General features: G+C 35.5%; 1 protein-coding gene across 4 annotated transcripts in view; it reads left to right on the top strand.

Moving 5' to 3' along the window:
- Window positions 1–17,457, top strand: part of SUCO (SUN domain containing ossification factor) — an 83,425-nt gene extending 65,968 nt beyond the window's left edge. For all 4 annotated transcript variants that reach the window (XM_025353597.1, XM_025353618.1, XM_025353608.1 and 1 more), the window contains 5 exons: window positions 5,090–5,194; window positions 7,375–7,529; window positions 8,004–8,095; window positions 14,357–14,412; window positions 15,446–17,457. In XM_025353597.1, the coding sequence (XP_025209382.1) occupies window positions 5,090–5,194; window positions 7,375–7,529; window positions 8,004–8,095; window positions 14,357–14,412; window positions 15,446–15,889 (852 nt within the window). In that variant the 3' untranslated portion in view covers window positions 15,890–17,457. The remainder of the gene's footprint in view (window positions 1–5,089; window positions 5,195–7,374; window positions 7,530–8,003; window positions 8,096–14,356; window positions 14,413–15,445) is intronic.
- The last annotated feature ends 719 nt before the right edge of the window (window positions 17,458–18,176 follow it).

Genomic DNA, 18,176 nt, shown 5'->3' with positions numbered 1-18,176 from the left:
AGAATGTATATTCTGTTGATTTGGGTTGGAGAGTTCTGTAGATGTCTATTAGGTCCACTTGGTGCAGAGCTGAGTTCAAGTCCTGGATGTCCTTCTTAACTTTTTGTCTTATTGATCTGTCCATTATTGACAGTGGGGTGTTAAAGTCTCCCATTATTATTGTATGGGAGTCTAAGTCTCTTTGTAGATCTCTAAGGACTTGCTTTATGAATCTGGGTGCTCCTGTATTGGGTGCATATATATTTAGGATAGTTGGCTCTTCTTGTTGAATTGATCCCTTTACCATTATGTAATGGCCTCCTTTGTCTCTTTTGATCTTTGTTGGTTTAAAGTCTGTTTTATCAGAGACTAGGATTGCAATGCCTGCTCTTTTTTTTTTTAGTTTTCCATTTGCTTGGTAGATCTTCTTCCATCCTTTTATTTTGAGCTTATGTGTGTCTCTGCACATGAGATGGGTCTCCTGAGTATAGCACACTGATGGGTCTTCACTATCCAATTTGCCAGTCTGTGTCTTTTAATTGGAGCATTTAGCCCATTTACATTTGAAGTTAATATTGTTATATCTGAATTTGATCCTGTCATAATGATGTTAGCTGGTTATGTTGCTCATTAGTTGATGCAGTTTCTTCCTGACATCGATGATCTTTACAATTTGGCATGTTTTGCAGCGGCTGGTACTGGTTGTTCCTTTCCATGTTTAATGCTTCCTTCAGGAGCTCTTGTAAGGCAGGCCTGGGTGGTGACCAAATCTCTCAGCATTTGCTTGCCTGTAAAGGATTTTATTTCTCCTTCACTTACGAAGCTTAGTTTGGCTGGATATTAAATTCTGGGTTGAACATTGTTTTCTTTATATTGGCCCCCACTTTCTTCTGGCTTGTAGAGTTTTTGCCGAGAGATCCGCTGTTAGTCTGATGGGCTTCCCTTTGTGGGTACCCGACCTTTTTCTCTGGCTGCCCTTAACGTTTTTTCCTTCATTTCAACTTTGATGAATCTGACAGTTAGTGTCTTGGAGTTACTCTTCTCAAGGAGTATCTTTATGACGTTCTCTGTATTTGAATGTTGGCCTGCCTTGCTAGGTTGGGGAAGTTCTCCTGGATAATATCCTGAAGAGTGTTTTCTAGCTTGGTCATTCTCCCTGTCACTTTTAGGTACACCAGTCAGATGTAGATTTGGTCTTTTCACATAGTCCCATATTTCTTGGAGTATTTGTTTGTTTGTTTTTACCCTTTTTTCTCTAAACTTCTCTTCTCGCTTCATTTCATTTATTTGATCTTCATTCACTGGTACCCTTTCTTCCACTTGATCGAATTGGCTACTGAAGCTTGTGCAAGCGTCACGTAGTTCTCGTGCCATGGTTTTCAGCTCTATGAGGTCATGTAAGGTCTTCTCTATGCGTTTATTCTAGTTACCCATTCGTCTAATCTTTTTTCAACATTTTTAGCTTCTTTGCGATGGGTTCGAACATCCTCCTGTAACTCAGAGAAGTTTGTTATTACCGATTGTCTGAAGCCTACTTCTGTGAACTTGTCAAAGTCATTCTCTGTCCAGCTTTGTTCCGTTGCTGGTGATGAGCTGTGTTCTTTGGAGAAGAGATGCTCTGATTTTTAAAATTTTCAGCCTTTCTGCTCTGGTTTCTCCCCATCTTTGTGGTTTTATCTGCCTTTGGTCTTTGATGTTGGTGACATACAAATGAGGTTTTGGTGTGGATGTCCTTTCTGTGTGTTAGTTTTCCCTTTAACAGTCAGTACCCTCAACTGCAGGTCTGTTGGAGTTTGCTGGAGGTCCACTCCAGACCGTGTTTGCCAGGGTATCACCAGCAGAGGCTGCAGAACAGCAAATATTGTAGAACAGCAAATGTTGCTGCCTGATCCTTTCTCTGGAAGCTTTGTCTCAGAGGGGCACCCAGCTGTAGGAGGTATCAGTCGACCCCTACTGGGAGGTAGGTCTCCCAGTTAGGCTACATGGGGGTCAGGAACCTCCTTGAGGAGGCACAGTCTGTCCGTTCTCAGATCTCAAACTCCGTGCTGGGAGAACCACTACTCTCTTCAAAGCTGTCAGACAGGGACATTCAAGTCTGCAGAAGTTTCTGCTGCCTTTTGTTCAGCTATGCCCTGCCCCCAGAGGTGGAGTCTCCAGAGGCAGGCAGGCATCCTTGAGCTGTGGTGGGCTCCACCCAGTTCAAACTTCCCAGCCACTTTGTTTACCTACTCAAGCCTCAGCAGTGGCGGACACCCCTCCCCCAGCCTCGCTACTGCCTTGCAGTTTGATCTCAGACTGCTGTGCTAGCAATGAGCAAAGCTCTCTGGGCATGGGACCCTCCGAGCCAGGCGCAGGATATAATCTCCTGGTGTGCCATTTGCTAAGACCATTGGAAAAGCACAGTATTTGGGTGGGAGTGTCACGATTTTCCAGGTTCCATCTGGCACAGCTTCCCTTGGCTAGGAAAGGGAATCCCCCAACCCCTTGTGCTTCCTGGGTGAGGCGATGCCCTGCCCTGCTTCAGCTCACACTCTGTGGGCTATACCCACTGTCCAACAAGCCCCAGTGAAATGAACCTGGTACCTCAGTTGGAAATGCAGAAATCACCTGTCTTCTGCCTCGCTGATGCTGGGAGCTGTAGACGAGCTTTCCTATTCGGCCATCTTGGAACCTTTTGAGGAAGTTTTCTTGAGCATTATTCATAGTACATTGTGTGTGTGTGTTAGGTAGAAATGCAGAGGACTTTCCTGCAACTTTGTTAAACTCTAAAATTTTGTGTGTGTGTGCATTTTTTTTTAATGTAGATAATCTTATTGACTGCAAGTAAGAACAGCTTTGTTTCATTTCTTCTTTTTGATTGTCATACCTTTTTATTTTTTTTTCCCTATCTCTTGGCTAGAGCTATATAGTGGTGCAATAGGACTGGTAATTATGACCATTCCCCTATCTTGTTGATTTTAAGGGAACTATTTCAATATTGCACCTCTAGTGTGATATGTGTGTTATCACATAATAAAGAAATTTTATACTTTTTTAAAAGGTTATTTGGGACTAGGGGATGGTGAAGTGAGGAGGCCTTATACTGCAGAGTTTTGTTAGGTGCATCTTACTCTTCTATTCATGGCACATTATAAATTGGAGATATGCTTTGCAAATATTTTCTCCCAATCCATTACTTGTTTTCTTATTCTCTTTACAGTGTGGTTTGAAGAGCAGAAGCTTTTGATTTGTTGAAGCCCAATATATCAGTTTTCTTCTTGCTCTATAAATCTTTGCCTAATGCAAAATTACAAAGATTTTTTCCTTCGTTTTTTCTAGAAGCTTAATAGTTTTAGTTTTATATTAGGCTCATGATTCATTTTGAGTTAACTTTTGTGTGTTACAGGGTATGGATCAAAGTTCTTTTTGGAAAGTCAGGGTCAGAAGAGCAAAGCATATAGACATCCATTTGTTCTAGAATCATTTGTTGGAATGAGTGTCCTTCCTCCACAGAATTTCCTTTGTACATTTGATAAAAATCAGTTAACCATATATATGTGGGTCTGTTTCTGGGCTTTTGTTCTATTGATCTGTTTGTCTATCTTTAAGGTAATAACACAATGTTATGTTTGTTGTAGCTTCATATTAACATTTTAAGTCAGGTAATGTTAAGTCCTCCAATTTTATTATTTTACAAGATTGTTTTGGCTGTAGTAGTTTTTTGCATTTCTGTATGGATTTCGGGCTCAGCTTGTTAATCTCTACCAAAAAAAATTGAATCTTGATTGGGATTGTGTTGATGAATTTATAGATTAATTTGCATAATTGTCGTCTTAATATTAAGACTTCTGACTCATGAACATAGTGTTTTATTTAGCTTTCATTAGTTTGAATACGAATGCCCCCTCCTGTGTATTTTCTCTTTGTTGATATGTAACATCAATGTCTTGTGTCTCAAAGACTTACTTAAGTACTTTTCAACAAAGTTGCATGTTAATAGTATTGGAAGTTAATCCTGATTAGAAGTGTTAAACAACGTATTAACTTTAATAGCTTGTCCTTTAAATGTTTATAAATGTCTTGAATTTATCAGAGTCAAAGGTAAGTCAGGATTCAAAAGAAACAATTTAAAAAGTCACATTTAGCATTTCGGAAAGATGAGGTAGGATAGAAGGTACCATAGTGGATCACAGTAAGGGAAGTAAGTGAAATCTTTTGCTGTAGTTTTATACACCCTCTCCACACACAGGTACACAGCTGAGACTTAAAACTTTTTTGAATCAAAATATGAAAAACTTAGGTCTAGAATAATAGTTATGTAGATATTTCATATAGGGTCCTAAAAGAGTTTTATATTTCCTTGACTTCTTCCTGCCCTCATTTCCTCCTCCCTAACTTTATTAATAAGTTCAAATTTTCAGTTTATGTCTCCCTAATACAGAGTCATAACTATGAATGTGATGTATAATTCCCTAAAGTATGCATGCCAATTGTATTATAAACAAGACATCTTTGTTGATTATAAAAGTTTCTAAAATTCAGTGCTGCCTAAAACAAATGGAAAGATAGGCATTTTTGATGCATTTCTTTCATCGGTGATATTTTAGCATTGGTTAGATGAACAATTATAGATATTTCACTGTGTCCCATCCTAAGTTCCAACATAATATGCTATGAAAGAAATTTTTAAAACTTGGTTTTGAGCCTACTTTATAACCAAAAACATTCTTCAGAAAATTTTCAATTTGTCTTTGTGCCAACTGCTTTGCTTTAGAAACACTAAGTGACTTTTTAAATATTTCTGGTTATATGCTGGTTTATTTATAGAACCCATGTTAATTTGAAAAGTAATTTACCAACTTCTGTTATACAGTATTTTACATTGTAGCAGTGAGTGGCAAAATAAATAAATAAATAAATAATAATTCTTGTTGGGGAGGGTTAAACACAGTCTCAGATACTTCAAGTGTTTTATTTCTAAAATTTCAAAGTTTACTTACTCATTGAGATTCCTATTAATACATTTGTTTTGAAATAACTTAATGGGGTTTTTTTAGATTATTTTATTTCAATTTTTAACGTTAATAGTTTGTAGTTAATATTCAAAGAAAAATAAATTCCTTTATTGTAGGATCAGCGGCAAACTGAAGCCATCCAGTTGCTACAGGCACAGCTGACCAACATGACACAGCTTGTTTCAAATTTATCAGCAACAGTAGCAGAATTGAAACGGGAGGTAATTGTTACTGCTGGTATTGTGAGACCCAGTGCATGTATAGAGATTGTCATAAAGTCAGGCTTGTTAACATGAACATAGTACCTAAAACTTTGACCAAACAAAATTGTAATTTGTAGTGAACTTTTAAAAAAAACAGAATATGGAAGTTTTAAGTTTTGGAAATACATTATCATAGTCTTTTGTAAAATATGGCTTTCATAATTTAGGCCATACCTATAATATAGGTATCAAACTTCTAGCAGGCCTTTTGTAAACATTGATAGTAGCAACACGTACTTCATTTTCAGTTCAAAACGGCTTTTAAAGTTGCTTAACAAAGCAAAAATTTCATTGATTTAAAAACTTTTTATTGAGCATCTAGCATATGTGAAGTGTGAGCTGTACACACCTTGGTTGTGGCATACGGTAGGTAATAGTCCCTGGCCTCACAGGGTTTACGTCCTGGGGGAGGGATAGAATACATGTAGTAAATAAATAAATAGATGATAATTTCTTCTAGTGATACATACTGTGAAGAAAATTAAATATGTGTGTGTGTAGGGTGGTGGCAGTAAGGGACGCTACTTTAGAGTGATCTTGGAGAGCTTATCTGAGGAGGTGGTATTACAACTAAGTACTGAAGAGGAGTTAGCAGCTGCACATTGCCTGGAATGATAACAAACCTGTTTATAGCAGAACTAGGGCAAAGGACTGGAGAGTAGAAACAGTGTAATGTGTTTGAGAGCAGAAAGAAAGCTGATATGACTGGAGCGGAGTAAGTGAGAGAAGTGAAGCTAAGAAATGGGTTCAAGATATTGACAGAGGCCTTGTCATGTAGGACTTTGTAGACAATTTAGAGTTTGAATTTTATTTGAATCATTGATTGTATCATTGGAAAGTATTAAGAAGTGATATGGATCATGTCATTAATGCTTAGCACTTTGAGAAACTCTCCATTTGTTGCTCTGTGGAGAATTGCCTGTTGGGGAACAGCAGGAGCAGAAGCAGACAGGAAATCAATTAAGAGGTAATTGCAGGCCAGGCATGATGGCTTTCGCCTGTAATCCCAGCACTTTAGGAGGTCCAGGCGGTCAGATCACTCGCGGTCAGGAGTTGGAGACCAGCCTGGCCAACGTGATGAAACACCATCTCTACTAAAAATACAAGAAAATTAGCCGGTGTGGTGGCATGTGCCTGTAATCCCAGCAACTTGGGAGGCCAAGGCAGGAGAATCGCTTGAACCCGGGAGGTAGAGGTTGCAGTAAGCCAAGGTCACACCACTGCATTCCAGCCTGGGCAACAGAGCAAGGCTCTGTCTCAAAAAAAAAAAAAGTAATTGCAGTAACCTGGATGAGATGGTGTTGATTTACGGTAGGATTTTAAAAGTTGAGAATAGTGTAAACTTACTGAATTCAGAATATTTTTAAGTTGTAGAAAGATAAGCCTTGAGGAATTAAGGTTGATCTCCAAGTTGTGGGCTTAAATAACCAGGTGGTTGATAGTTCATTTTTATAAGATAGGAAAGACTGGGTAAAAAGCACAATTATTTTTTCTCCCTGAGGAGGAGATAGTGTAAATGGAAAGACAGACCAAATGTGACGAAATGTTAACAATTGGTGAGATGGATAAAGGTGTAAATATATTTATTGTTTTATTTCTAAAACTTTTCCATAGGTTTCACTCCTATAGAAAGAATTGGAATGCTGCAAAGAATTTTTTTTAAATGTCATAGTTTATTTTCAAAGAGCATGCCCTGCATTTCTGGTCTTTGAAGCACATTTTAAAAAAATACTTAAAATGGGCTGGGGGCGGTGGCTCAAGCCTGTAATCCCAGCACTTTGGGAGGCCGAGGCGGGTGGATCACGAGGTCAGGAGATCAAAACCATCCTGGCTAACACGGTGAAACCCCGTCTCTACTAAAAAAAAATACAAAAAATTAGCTGGGCGTGGTGGCGGGCAGTGGTAGTCCCAGCTACTCGGAAGGCTGAGGCAGGAGAATGGCGTGAACCTGGGAGGCAGAACTTGCAGCGAGCCGGAGATCGCGCCACTGCACTCCAGCCTGGGCGACAGAGCGAGACTCTGTCTCATAAAAATATATATATATACTTAAAATGATTGGTCCTTTGAATTTTAGATACCCTTATATTTTTCCTAATATGATTTCCTATGATTATTATTTAACCCTCTTCTTATCTCAGGTTTCAGATCGACAAAGCTATCTTGTCATATCTTTGGTTCTTTGTGTTGTCTTGGGACTGATGCTTTGTATGCAGCGTTGTCGAAACACTTCTCAATTTGATGGAGATTATATTTCAAAACTTCCTAAAAGTAATCAGTATCCGAGCCCTAAAAGGTAATATCAGCATTATATTTCACAATTTTATTTTTTTACTATGCTTTATATTTTTTTGAGAAGTTTTAAGCAAATAAAGGGAGACAGGTAATTTCTTTCCCTATATGATTATCTTGAAACCAAAACATTAAAAACATCATTGGATAGTAAGATGGTCCTGTGCCTAACCTGGCTCTGTAGACTATAATAGAGAAAACACTAATAGTAAGTGCATGAAACCCTTGAAATATTTGGTTGAGAAAGATGCTCAAATGTGGAATTCAAAGGAAGAAGAGAATACATATTTTAATACAATACCTTTTAGACAAAGATCTTTCAAATTTTTTTTCACCTGTATTAGCAATAACTGGAGTGTTAGAGTTAGTCCTGTGCGGTATGCACAGTTCTCAATAACCTCTGTGTAGCCTCAACAAAAGAATAAATTATAAGTACTTTACTCTTTGTAACCAATGTGTATTTTTCTTAATGTGTTAGGTGCTTCTCTTCCTACGATGACATGAATTTGAAAAGAAGAACTTCATTCCCGCTCATGAGATCCAAGTCTCTACAGTTAACTGGCAAAGAAGGTAGATTTTTGTGGATATATAATATGTATATATAAACATGAAACTAGCTTCTGGCATAAATACAATGTCAGTGTTGTGTTCATGACCATCTGCAACCAAAAATGGATACAAGTAGCCTTTGTCTTTGTGCTGTGTCAAAGCCACTTTATCATTTTCACATTTTATATTTGTCTTTGTTCCTAAAAGCCCAGAGGGTAGGGAGGGGGGCTTAGCTTAATTAGCAGTTGGTAGCTTTGTTTGCACATGCTCCTGTTTAGAAGTATTTCTTTTTAGAAAGGGATGTTTGAGAAAGTTCAACAGATATGGAAAACCTGAATGTGCTCCCATAGCATCCTGTGCTTTTCTGCCTTCTCTTCTTATACAGGTAGGACCCCTTTTGTCTCTAGTTTAGGACTATGAGGCACTTTCTGAACGAAAATCTGGTCTCTTTTTTTAGCCCCAGAAGCTATAATTAGGTTCCATTGTCTAATGCTAAATAAATACTTACATTTAAATGACTGGATGTGTACTGAGTGGATATTTTCCTATTTCAGTATCTTGTAATTAATGCTTATTAAGAGAATTAGGAATTTGTTGTCATACTAATATTAAAATAACTAAATTACATATTTAGGAGTGCTTTCTTAATAATCATTGGTTGTAGGATTTAGTAACTGAGTGGCATGTTTCAATTGATTAAATTATTCAAGTAATCATTCCTGGGCTTCACTGGTTTATTATTATCACAAAGTTTTACAGACTTAACCCATTACATGTGTGTTTACTTAAGGCTAGTAAATCTCTTCTTCCTTCTTGCTTTTTTCTTTTTCTTTTGGTTGACATGTCTTTTTATAAGTGAAATTTTTAATTTAAGTATTACATACAAGAAAGTATAATTATATGTGAAACCTAATGAATTTTCACAAACTGAATACAGCTGTGCAAATAACACCTAAATTAAGAAGTAGAACATTAGCACCTCAAAAACTTACTTGTGCTCTTTTAGTCACTGCCCATCCTTTCCCAAAATAGCCAGTATTTTGATGTCTAACCATTGTGATATTCACCATGCCATTGACTATAGTCATTTGTTTAGTTTTTTTCCTTACAGTATTCCATTATATACATATACTGTACATCATTCATTTACATTTAGATTATTTTCATTTTGAGGTTGTTACATACTTTTGGTAAACACCTGTGCATTTCTGTTAGGTATACACTGGAAATGGGATTGGTGGATCATAGGATATGTGTGTGTTCAGTTTTAGTAAATACTGTCATACGGTTTTCCACACTGTTTTATGAATTTGCCCTTCTATCAGCTGCATATGAGACTTACAGTTACTCCATATTCTAAGACATTCCTTATTTGAGGTGTACCCGTGCAATTAGAAAATACATTAGATTTTTACTTCTCAGCATTTCTAGTCTTGAGTGAAATCATGACTATCTTACAATTTCTCTTCTCTTTATCCAATTTTTTAGGGCCAAACAGATTAGCTTTTTGCACCTGATAATAGAATTACTTCTATTTTAAACAACAGTGTCATCTTGGTGTATCTTTACCAGTAAAGAAAGTTGAGTAGAGTACGTAGGAGACTGACTTTAGTCCTGATTCTACCAGTAGTTAATTCATTTATTTCTTCTATTGTTGGATAAGTTTTCTTGTTATGGCACTTATCATAGTATGCTTTGATTTTACCTGTTTTTACTTGTCTTATTTTACCTCTAAGCTCTGTGGGAGAGACCATGTCTTTTTCTTATTGTGATAAAAATCACATAAAATTTATCATTTTAACAATTTTTAAGTGCACAGTTCATTAAGTATATTTACATTGTTTTGAAACAGATCTTCAGAATGTTTTTGTCTTGCAAACCTTAACTGTGTCCATTAACCAATTCCCCTTTTCTCCTTTCCTCAGTTCCTGGCAACCACTATTCTATTTTCTGTTTCTGTGAATTCACCTACTTCAGATACCCCATATAAGTGAACTCATACAGTATTTTTCTTTCTGTGATTGGCTTGTTTCACTCAACATAATGTCTTCAAGGTTCATCTATATTATAGCATGTGATAGAATTTTTTTCCTCTTAAAGGGTGAATAATATTCAATCTGTGGTATTTATATACCTCATTTCCTTTATCCATTCATCTGTAAGTGGACATTTGGATTGCTTCCCCTCTTGGCTGTTGTGTGAGTAGTGCTGTTCAGGGGTATACAAATATTTCTTTGCCCATTTTTTAGTTGGATTGTTTGATTTTTTTGTTTTTAAGTTCAGGGAATTCTTTATAACCTCCATTCTGGATTATAACCCTCATTAGATAATATGATTTGCGAATATTTTCTTTCATCCTTTAGGTTGCTTTTTCACTGTTTGAATTGTGTCCTTGAATGTACAATTTTTAAGTCTGATGAAGTCCCGTTTGTCTATTGTGTTTTTGTTGTCTGTACTTTGGGGTCATATCCAAGAAATCGTCAAGTTCAAGGTCATGAAGCTTTTCCCCTATATTTTCTTCTAAGACTTTTATAGATTTAGGTCTTTAATCTATTTTATATTAATTTTTGTATATAGTATAAGGGTCCAGTTTCATTCTTTTGAATGTGAATATTCCGTTTTTCCAGCACCATTTGTTGAAGAGACTGTCCTTTTCCCATTGAGTGGTCTTAGCACCCTTCTTAAAAATGAGTTGACCATGTACATCAGGGCTTATCTCTGGGTTCTTTATTTTGTGCTATTGGTGTATTTGTGTTTATGCCAGTACTCTACCACGTTGATTACTATACCTTTGTAATGTGTTTTGAAATCTGGAAGTGTGAGTTATCTAACTTCTTTCTTTTTAAAATTATTTTCCTTATTTGAGGTCGCTTAAGATTTTACGTGAATTTTAGGGTGAACTTTCTATATAAGCAATGTCGTTTTACTAGTTCACTTGCAGATTATTTTGGATTTTCAGTGAATACAGGTATAGATACTGAGAACAAAGACAGTTTTGTTTTTTCCTTTGCAGTCCTTAAAGCTTTTATTTCCTTTGCTTTCTTAACTGTGTTATCTTGCATTTTCAGCAGTGTTAAATAAAAGTAATTGATAGGCATCTTTGTCTTGATCCAAAGGGAAAGCTTACAGTGTTTTACTGCTAAGATTGTATTTGTCATAGATGTTTTGTGGATTTTTTATTATGTATTTTGTCATTATGTGTTACCTATTGTCATAGGTATTTTGTAGATTTTTTATATTAGATTTTATTTCCATTTTTTATGTTACAAACATGAGTTATATTCAATTTTCTAATGTTAAATTTATATTGCATTTTAAATACCAGTTGGTCATGATATATATGTGTGTGAATTTTGTATTGTATGTATTATTTTCACATAATTTTGTTAGATAATTATTTAGGAATTTTGCACCTATATGAATAAGATTGGCATGTAATATTTTCTCATGTTGGATTTTGGTATGTAAGGGTTACAAAAATTAGATGGGCAGGGGTATCCCTTTTTATTTTTCTTTTTTTTCCCCTTCCATGCATTCATTAAGATTTTTTACTGGGGGGGGAGTAAATACTCCCTTTTACTGCCATTATGTTGGAAGTTGTGTACTGGTTCTGTTCTTTTACTAGTTACCCTAGAAGTCACAAGTATTAATGTTTGCCAAAGTCTCAAGTTCATCAATACTTGTATCTTCTCCTGAACAATACATAGATCTTTTTTTTTATTTTTTATTTTTTTATTTTTTTATTTTTTTATTTTTTGGGACAGAGTCTCTCTCTGTCGCCCAGGCTAGAGTGCAGTGGCGCGATCTCGGCTCACTGCAAGTTCTGCCTCCTGGATTCATGCCATTCTTCTGCCTCAGCCTCCCGAGTAGCTGGGACTACAGGTGCCCACCACCTCGCCCGCCTAACTTTTGTATTTTTAGTAGAGACGGGGTTTCATGTCTTATAGTTAGCCAGGATGGTCTCGATCTCCTGACCTCATGATCCACCCTCCTCGGCCTCCCAAAGTGTTGAGATGACAGGCGTGAGCCACCGCACCCGGCCTACACAGATCTTAAAACTCTTATTTGTCCCAAGTCTTATTTGTGTTACTGTTCTTGTATATTTTAATTCTATTTTTTCTGCTTAATTTTAACTCAACAAGGTATTTCTTTTTACACTTAATGTTCATTTAAATTTACCACGTTTACTAATTTTTTATTCTTGAGAGCTTTCATTTGTCATTAGTTAAAACTGAAATGTTCTCCTTTTTCTTTATCATTTTGACATTCGTGAGGCTCTTTGGAGCTCTGGATTGGTAGGTTTCTTTTATTGGTATTGAGAAATTTTCAACCATTATTTTTTCCTCCCAGATATTCCCTGTGCTCCAGTCTCTTTTAGATTCTCTAATTTAACTTATTACTTCTCTGTGTATCTTCCCTGTCTTGTAAACATTCCACCTTTTTGACTTTTTGTGCTGTATTTTGGATGATATCTTCTGATATGCTTCCAGGCTAGCAGTCTTACTGTTACTAAGTTTATTCGTTGGTTTTTCAATTTCAGTTATTTTTTCCATTTCCAGGAGTTCTTTTTGTATTTTTTTAAAATCCAGGTCTGTATTTTCCTTGTTATTTGTTTCCTGCAGATATTTTCAAGCTTATTTTCTAGACATATTAAGCATAATTGTCTTTATAGTTTGTGTTTGATAAATCTAGTATCTTAAATTTTTGTGAATCTGTTCATTGTCTTTGTAAGCTCTTACTCAAGGTGCGTTGTGTCTTTGTGTGCTACTTTTTCTCTTTGAAAAATTATTTGTAGTGATATTTGAGGCCTAGAATATAGGTTCTTATTTGAGAGGGAATTTGTGTGTTTTACATTAGTGTAATACCTTACATTCATGACTTGAGGTTTGTTGGGTCACCAGGTGATGATAATTTGTACTGCAAGTTCATGCATGGTTTCATTCTTTCCCTGAGCGTATAATCCTTTGGAGTCTCAGTTTGCTGTACACAGGAAGATGGTATCTTATGACACTAAACTTTGGGTGGGCCCTAGAACCTGATTTCTGATCCATTCCCTTATGATACCATGAGAACCATTCTTGTGTTGGCAAAAGTTTTCAGGGCAAAAATGACTTTTGTCTTCCACTTGATTGTCTGGGTTCCCACTTTTCTTTCAGTTTTAGCCTAGGGATTACTTTCTTGGCAGCTTTTCAATGCTTTTAGTGATTTTTTTTTAAGAAAACAAACTATCATTACCTAGTTGCTTTCATTGTAGAGGTTGATCTGAATAACATAGCCGTTTCTAAAAATATACATCATTTTTAAAGAAAGTAAATTAAGATTAGTAATCTGATAGAAATGACTGTTTAGAGGGATGTTTTGATATTTTCATATATTTGATGACTTTCTCAAATCTCTGAAAGATAATGTAAAAAATTACAGTTGGTTGAATTGTATTAATAAATTTCCCAAATGGGAAGCTTTTATAGTGAATTTGCTATGTGTAAGCTTTTGTCTCTGTCAGACCTTAAATTGTTTATTTTTAGTGGATTGAATAGGATTAAAGTCTCATAGCCTCTCTTTAAAAAATATGTGTCTATTTTGTCAGTATGGGGGTGGGGTAGGGATATATCTTGAATCTGCTTAGAGTAATGAAACCTTAGAAACTTTGGGCTAAAACTAATAAATCTAATTTATTCACTATGCCAGAAGTGTTTATTCATTATTGCTTAGTAATATATATTGCACGTTCAAGCTGTTTTTAGATTTGGATTTCATAGTTTTGATCATAGTAATAAACAGAGAAAAATATCTTGGATATCTTTTTGTGTTTATTTCTCTAACTGGCTTCCAAACACGGTCACGACTACTTGTTGCACATTGTTAATCTACCTTTGTGACACAGTTTAGAGGCTAGTCCTTCAGGGAAATATTCAGATGATCTGCAGGTTTGGTGTTCACTTACCCAGAAATGTTTCTTTTCTTAGCAGGTAAAAGAGTAGGGCTAGGCCCAAAGAAAGATCCTTATTGTATTGGTTGATGATAACCAGCTACTAGTTAACAACTTAAGGAAGTATAGTTATTTGAAGATAACCAGTCAAGTATAGGAATTGTATCATCTTCCACCTTGCCTCTTTTTGCTTACTAATTTAAAATACATAAATATATAGTTAACCTGATATAAATTAATTGGTTCTATTACTAGAGGATAATAAGGAATGATTTTTCTTATATCAGTATGTAATTATAGCAAATCCACCAAATCCACTTTACATTTTACATCTGCTTTTTTTTCACTTACAGTAGACCCAAATGATCTGTACATTGTAGAACCCCTCAAGTTTTCTCCAGAAAAGAAGGTAATTGTTTATTTCTTTTTAAGTTTATTGCTATATTTTGTGATCATAAATGAAGAAAAGAGGTTGAAAGGTTCAAGGTAATTACCTTTAAGTAGTCTTTAATTGAATGTGTATTTTCTATCATGGTAATGGTATAAATAAATATTTACAGGGGTCAGCAAGCTGTGACCCACAGGTCATATGTAGTCTATTTTATATGGGCCATGAGCCAGATAGATTTTCTCATTTTTAAAGAGTGATAAAATAAAACAGAACAGCATGCAAGAGAGAAAATATGTGACCTGCGAAGTCTAAAATATTTACTGTCTGACCCTTTACAAAAAACATTTGTTGATCCTTGGATGATTGTCATTATTTATTACCAAATGCATGCCAAGCACAGAGCATGCACCATTTCTCTAATCCTCACAACCTGAAGATATTATCCTCTTTTTTTTTTTTTTTAATGAAAAAACAGCAACTCGGAATGTACTTAGGATATTTTGGCTTCAAAGTCTTTGCTTTTTCATTTTGCCTTTCAAATTAAGTTATACTAATTTTAATTAGTAGTAATTTTATCTAGGTGAAAGAACTTGGGCTTTGTAGGAAAATAGCCTAAGATTCCTTCTCAACCTGGCTACTTACTACATTGTAACTTGGGCAAGGAACCAAACATCTGAACCTTGCTTTTCTCATTTAAGAATCAAGGGTAAAATACCAACCTTTCAGGGTTAATAACTGCCATAATACATGAAAGCAAACTATGCTATCTGGCAGTTAGTAGGTATTCAGATATTAGTATCATTCCCTAAACCTATATTCATAGGTAGCAGGTAAGCAATTTAAAGAGTTTTGATTCAGTAGTATTTACAAATTGGGAAGGTGATGGTAGTATCTACATAGAACATAACAATGTATGTGTTCTGTGCTGTTTATAATACTGTTTTACTTTTCACCAGGAGGTGGCACTTCTCTATTTGCTCAGCTCTCTAGGTGTTTGATAAGGTTACTATGGGAAGTATAATTACTAACTTTTCTTTTACTTGTGTTATAGAAGAAGCGCTGCAAGTACAAAATTGAAAAAATTGAGACCATAAAGCCTGCAGAACCATTGCACCCCATAGCCAATGGAGACATAAAAGGAAGAAAGCCCTTTACGAACCAGAGAGATTTTTCTAATATGGGAGAAGTTTATCACTCTTCTTATAAAGGTCCTCCATCTGAAGGAAGCTCAGAAACTTCATCACAGTCAGAAGAGTCCTATTTTTGTGGCATTTCAGCTTGCACAAGTCTGTGCAATGGACAGTCTCAAAAGACAAAAACTGAGAAGAGGGCTTTAAAACGAAGGCGATCTAAAGTTCAAGACCAAGGAAAATTGATAAAAACTCTAATACAGACTAAGTCGGGATCATTGCCGAGCCTGCATGACATAATCAAAGGAAACAAAGAGATCACCGTGGGAACATTTGGTGTTACAGCAGTCTCGGGACATATCTAAAATTAATTGAACTTTTCATACTGAAGACTTTTTTGTTGTTCTTTGGAGAACAGTCTGTGGTATTTGAAGGGTTTGGGGAGGGAGAAAATATTAATGGGAAAGGCATTCAGAAATTATGGTTTCTGCCTTTTTAAAAAGTAGATGGGATTGTGTCAATCTTGGTTAATGAGCTACAGTTTTACAAAGCTGATCACTTCCTATAAGGACAATGGTAGACATTTTATAAAGATGTTTTTTCACAAGATTAATTACTGGGACAAAAGTAATTTGGAAGCCCAGTTCCTTAGGTGGGATAGGAATGAAAGCCTAAACCTCTTCCTTTAGCTTTGTTCCTATTTCTTGCACCTTCCCATATTTATGTGCCTTTTGTCTATTTATAATGCCACTGGAAGAGGAGGGAGAACTTTTTCTGTTATTTGATTTCTTTTATAACTGTGTTAGGTTTTTGAAGCTACAAACACTACAAGGCTTGGAGGGGTCTGTGCCTGAAGCTCAGCAGTGTGGGTCAGACAGTCTAAAGATCCTAAAGACTTGCCAACTGGATCTTTGTTTAGCAAACTCACTGGAAATGAACATTAATGGAATTTTTAAGTCTGTTCTTTTAGGTAGATGGTGATGCTCTTGTTATTTTCACTTATTCAGACTGGATTACTTCTTACTTAGTTACTAACTCAATGAGGAAAATAAAAACCCCTACAGGATCTTTTTTTGCAAACAACTGATATATGCAAACAAATTTTTGACAAATTCACCTTTTAAACACACTTAACCATTTGTGAAGGTTTTCTTTAGCTTACATTTTAAACATACACAATAAACACTAATCTTCCAAACTTTCACTGTTTTTATTAGTACGAATATAAAATTTGAAGGTTTGGCCAATTAGTACAAGTCTCATGATATAATCACTGCCTGCGTACATATGCACAGATCCAGTTAGTGAGTTTGTCAAGCTTCATCTAATTGGTTAAGTCTAAAGGGATTATTATTCCTTGATGTTTGCTTTGTATTGGCTACAAATGTGCAGAGGTAATACATACGTGATGTCAGTGTCTCTTTTTTTTTTTGTCTTTAAAAAACAATTGGCAGCAACTGTATTTGAATACAATGATTTCTTAGTGTGATTGTACAGTAATGAATGAAAGTGGAACATGTTTCTTTTTGAAAGGGAGAGAATTGACCATTTTGTGTTGTGATGTTTAAGTTATAACTTATTGAGCACTTTTAGTAATAACTGTTTTTAAACTTGTCTAATACCTTTCTTGGGTATTGTTTGTAATGTGACTTATTTAAAGCCTTTTTTGTTTGTTTAAGTTGCTGCTTTAGGTTAACAGCGTGTTTTAGAAGATTTAAATTTCTTTCCTGTCTGCACAATTAGTCATTCAGAGCAAGAGGGCCTGATTTTATAGAAGCCCCTTGAAAAGAGGTCCAGATGAGAGCAGAGGTAGAGTGAGAAATTATGTGGTCTGTGTGTTGTGGAAAGAAAATTTTCAATATGTAACTACGGAGCTGTAGTGCCATTAGAAACTGTGAATTTCCAAATAAATCTGAACACTTGTCTTTATTAATTACTGGCTCTTCTGTCTTTTAAAAGAGAAGTCAGAAATTATTAATCTTTGAACAGAGATTTAAGTTTTGCCACTTTTAAAACTAAATATAGCAACATTCCATTCAATATTGATCACATTTCAGCCAACTACAAAATGATTATACATTTACATAAACATTTTGCTCCCTATACTATCAAAATTTCACTTTAACTGTTTCATGTCTAAATACAGCATAACATTTTGCAACTTGAGGTTTATTTTTTCCTCTCCCACATTATAACTACATGAGAAAAAAACTTAAGAAGTGAAAATAGTAGTAGTTTTGTGCCTATTAAGAAGCAAAAACTATCTAGATATTTATCCAATGGGATTTTAATGTTCTCTGATGATCAACCTCATTTTATTTCTTCTAATGTTAAGTAAAGCATTAAAACAGTATGAAATAAGAGGAAACTAGGGGATTGGTAAGAACAAGGATGCAAAGTAAAACTATTAATTGAATTTTTAAAAGCATTAAAGTTGTGGCTCACGCCTATAATCCTAACACTTTGGGAGGCCGAGGCAGACAGATCATTTGAGGTCAGGAGTTTGAGACCAGCCTGACCAACATGGTGAAAACCCGTATCTACTAAAAAAAAAAAAAAAAAAATTAGCCAGGCATGGTTGTGCATGCCTGTAGTCCCAGCTACTTAGGAGGCTAAGGCAGGAGAATTGCTTGAACCTAGGAGGCAGACATT

Source organism: Theropithecus gelada, chromosome 1, assembly GCF_003255815.1.
Source record: "Theropithecus gelada isolate Dixy chromosome 1, Tgel_1.0, whole genome shotgun sequence".
NCBI lineage: Eukaryota > Metazoa > Chordata > Mammalia > Primates > Cercopithecidae > Theropithecus > Theropithecus gelada.
Note: the sequence above shows the minus strand (reverse complement) of the source record. Positions and strands in the feature narration are given on the sequence as shown.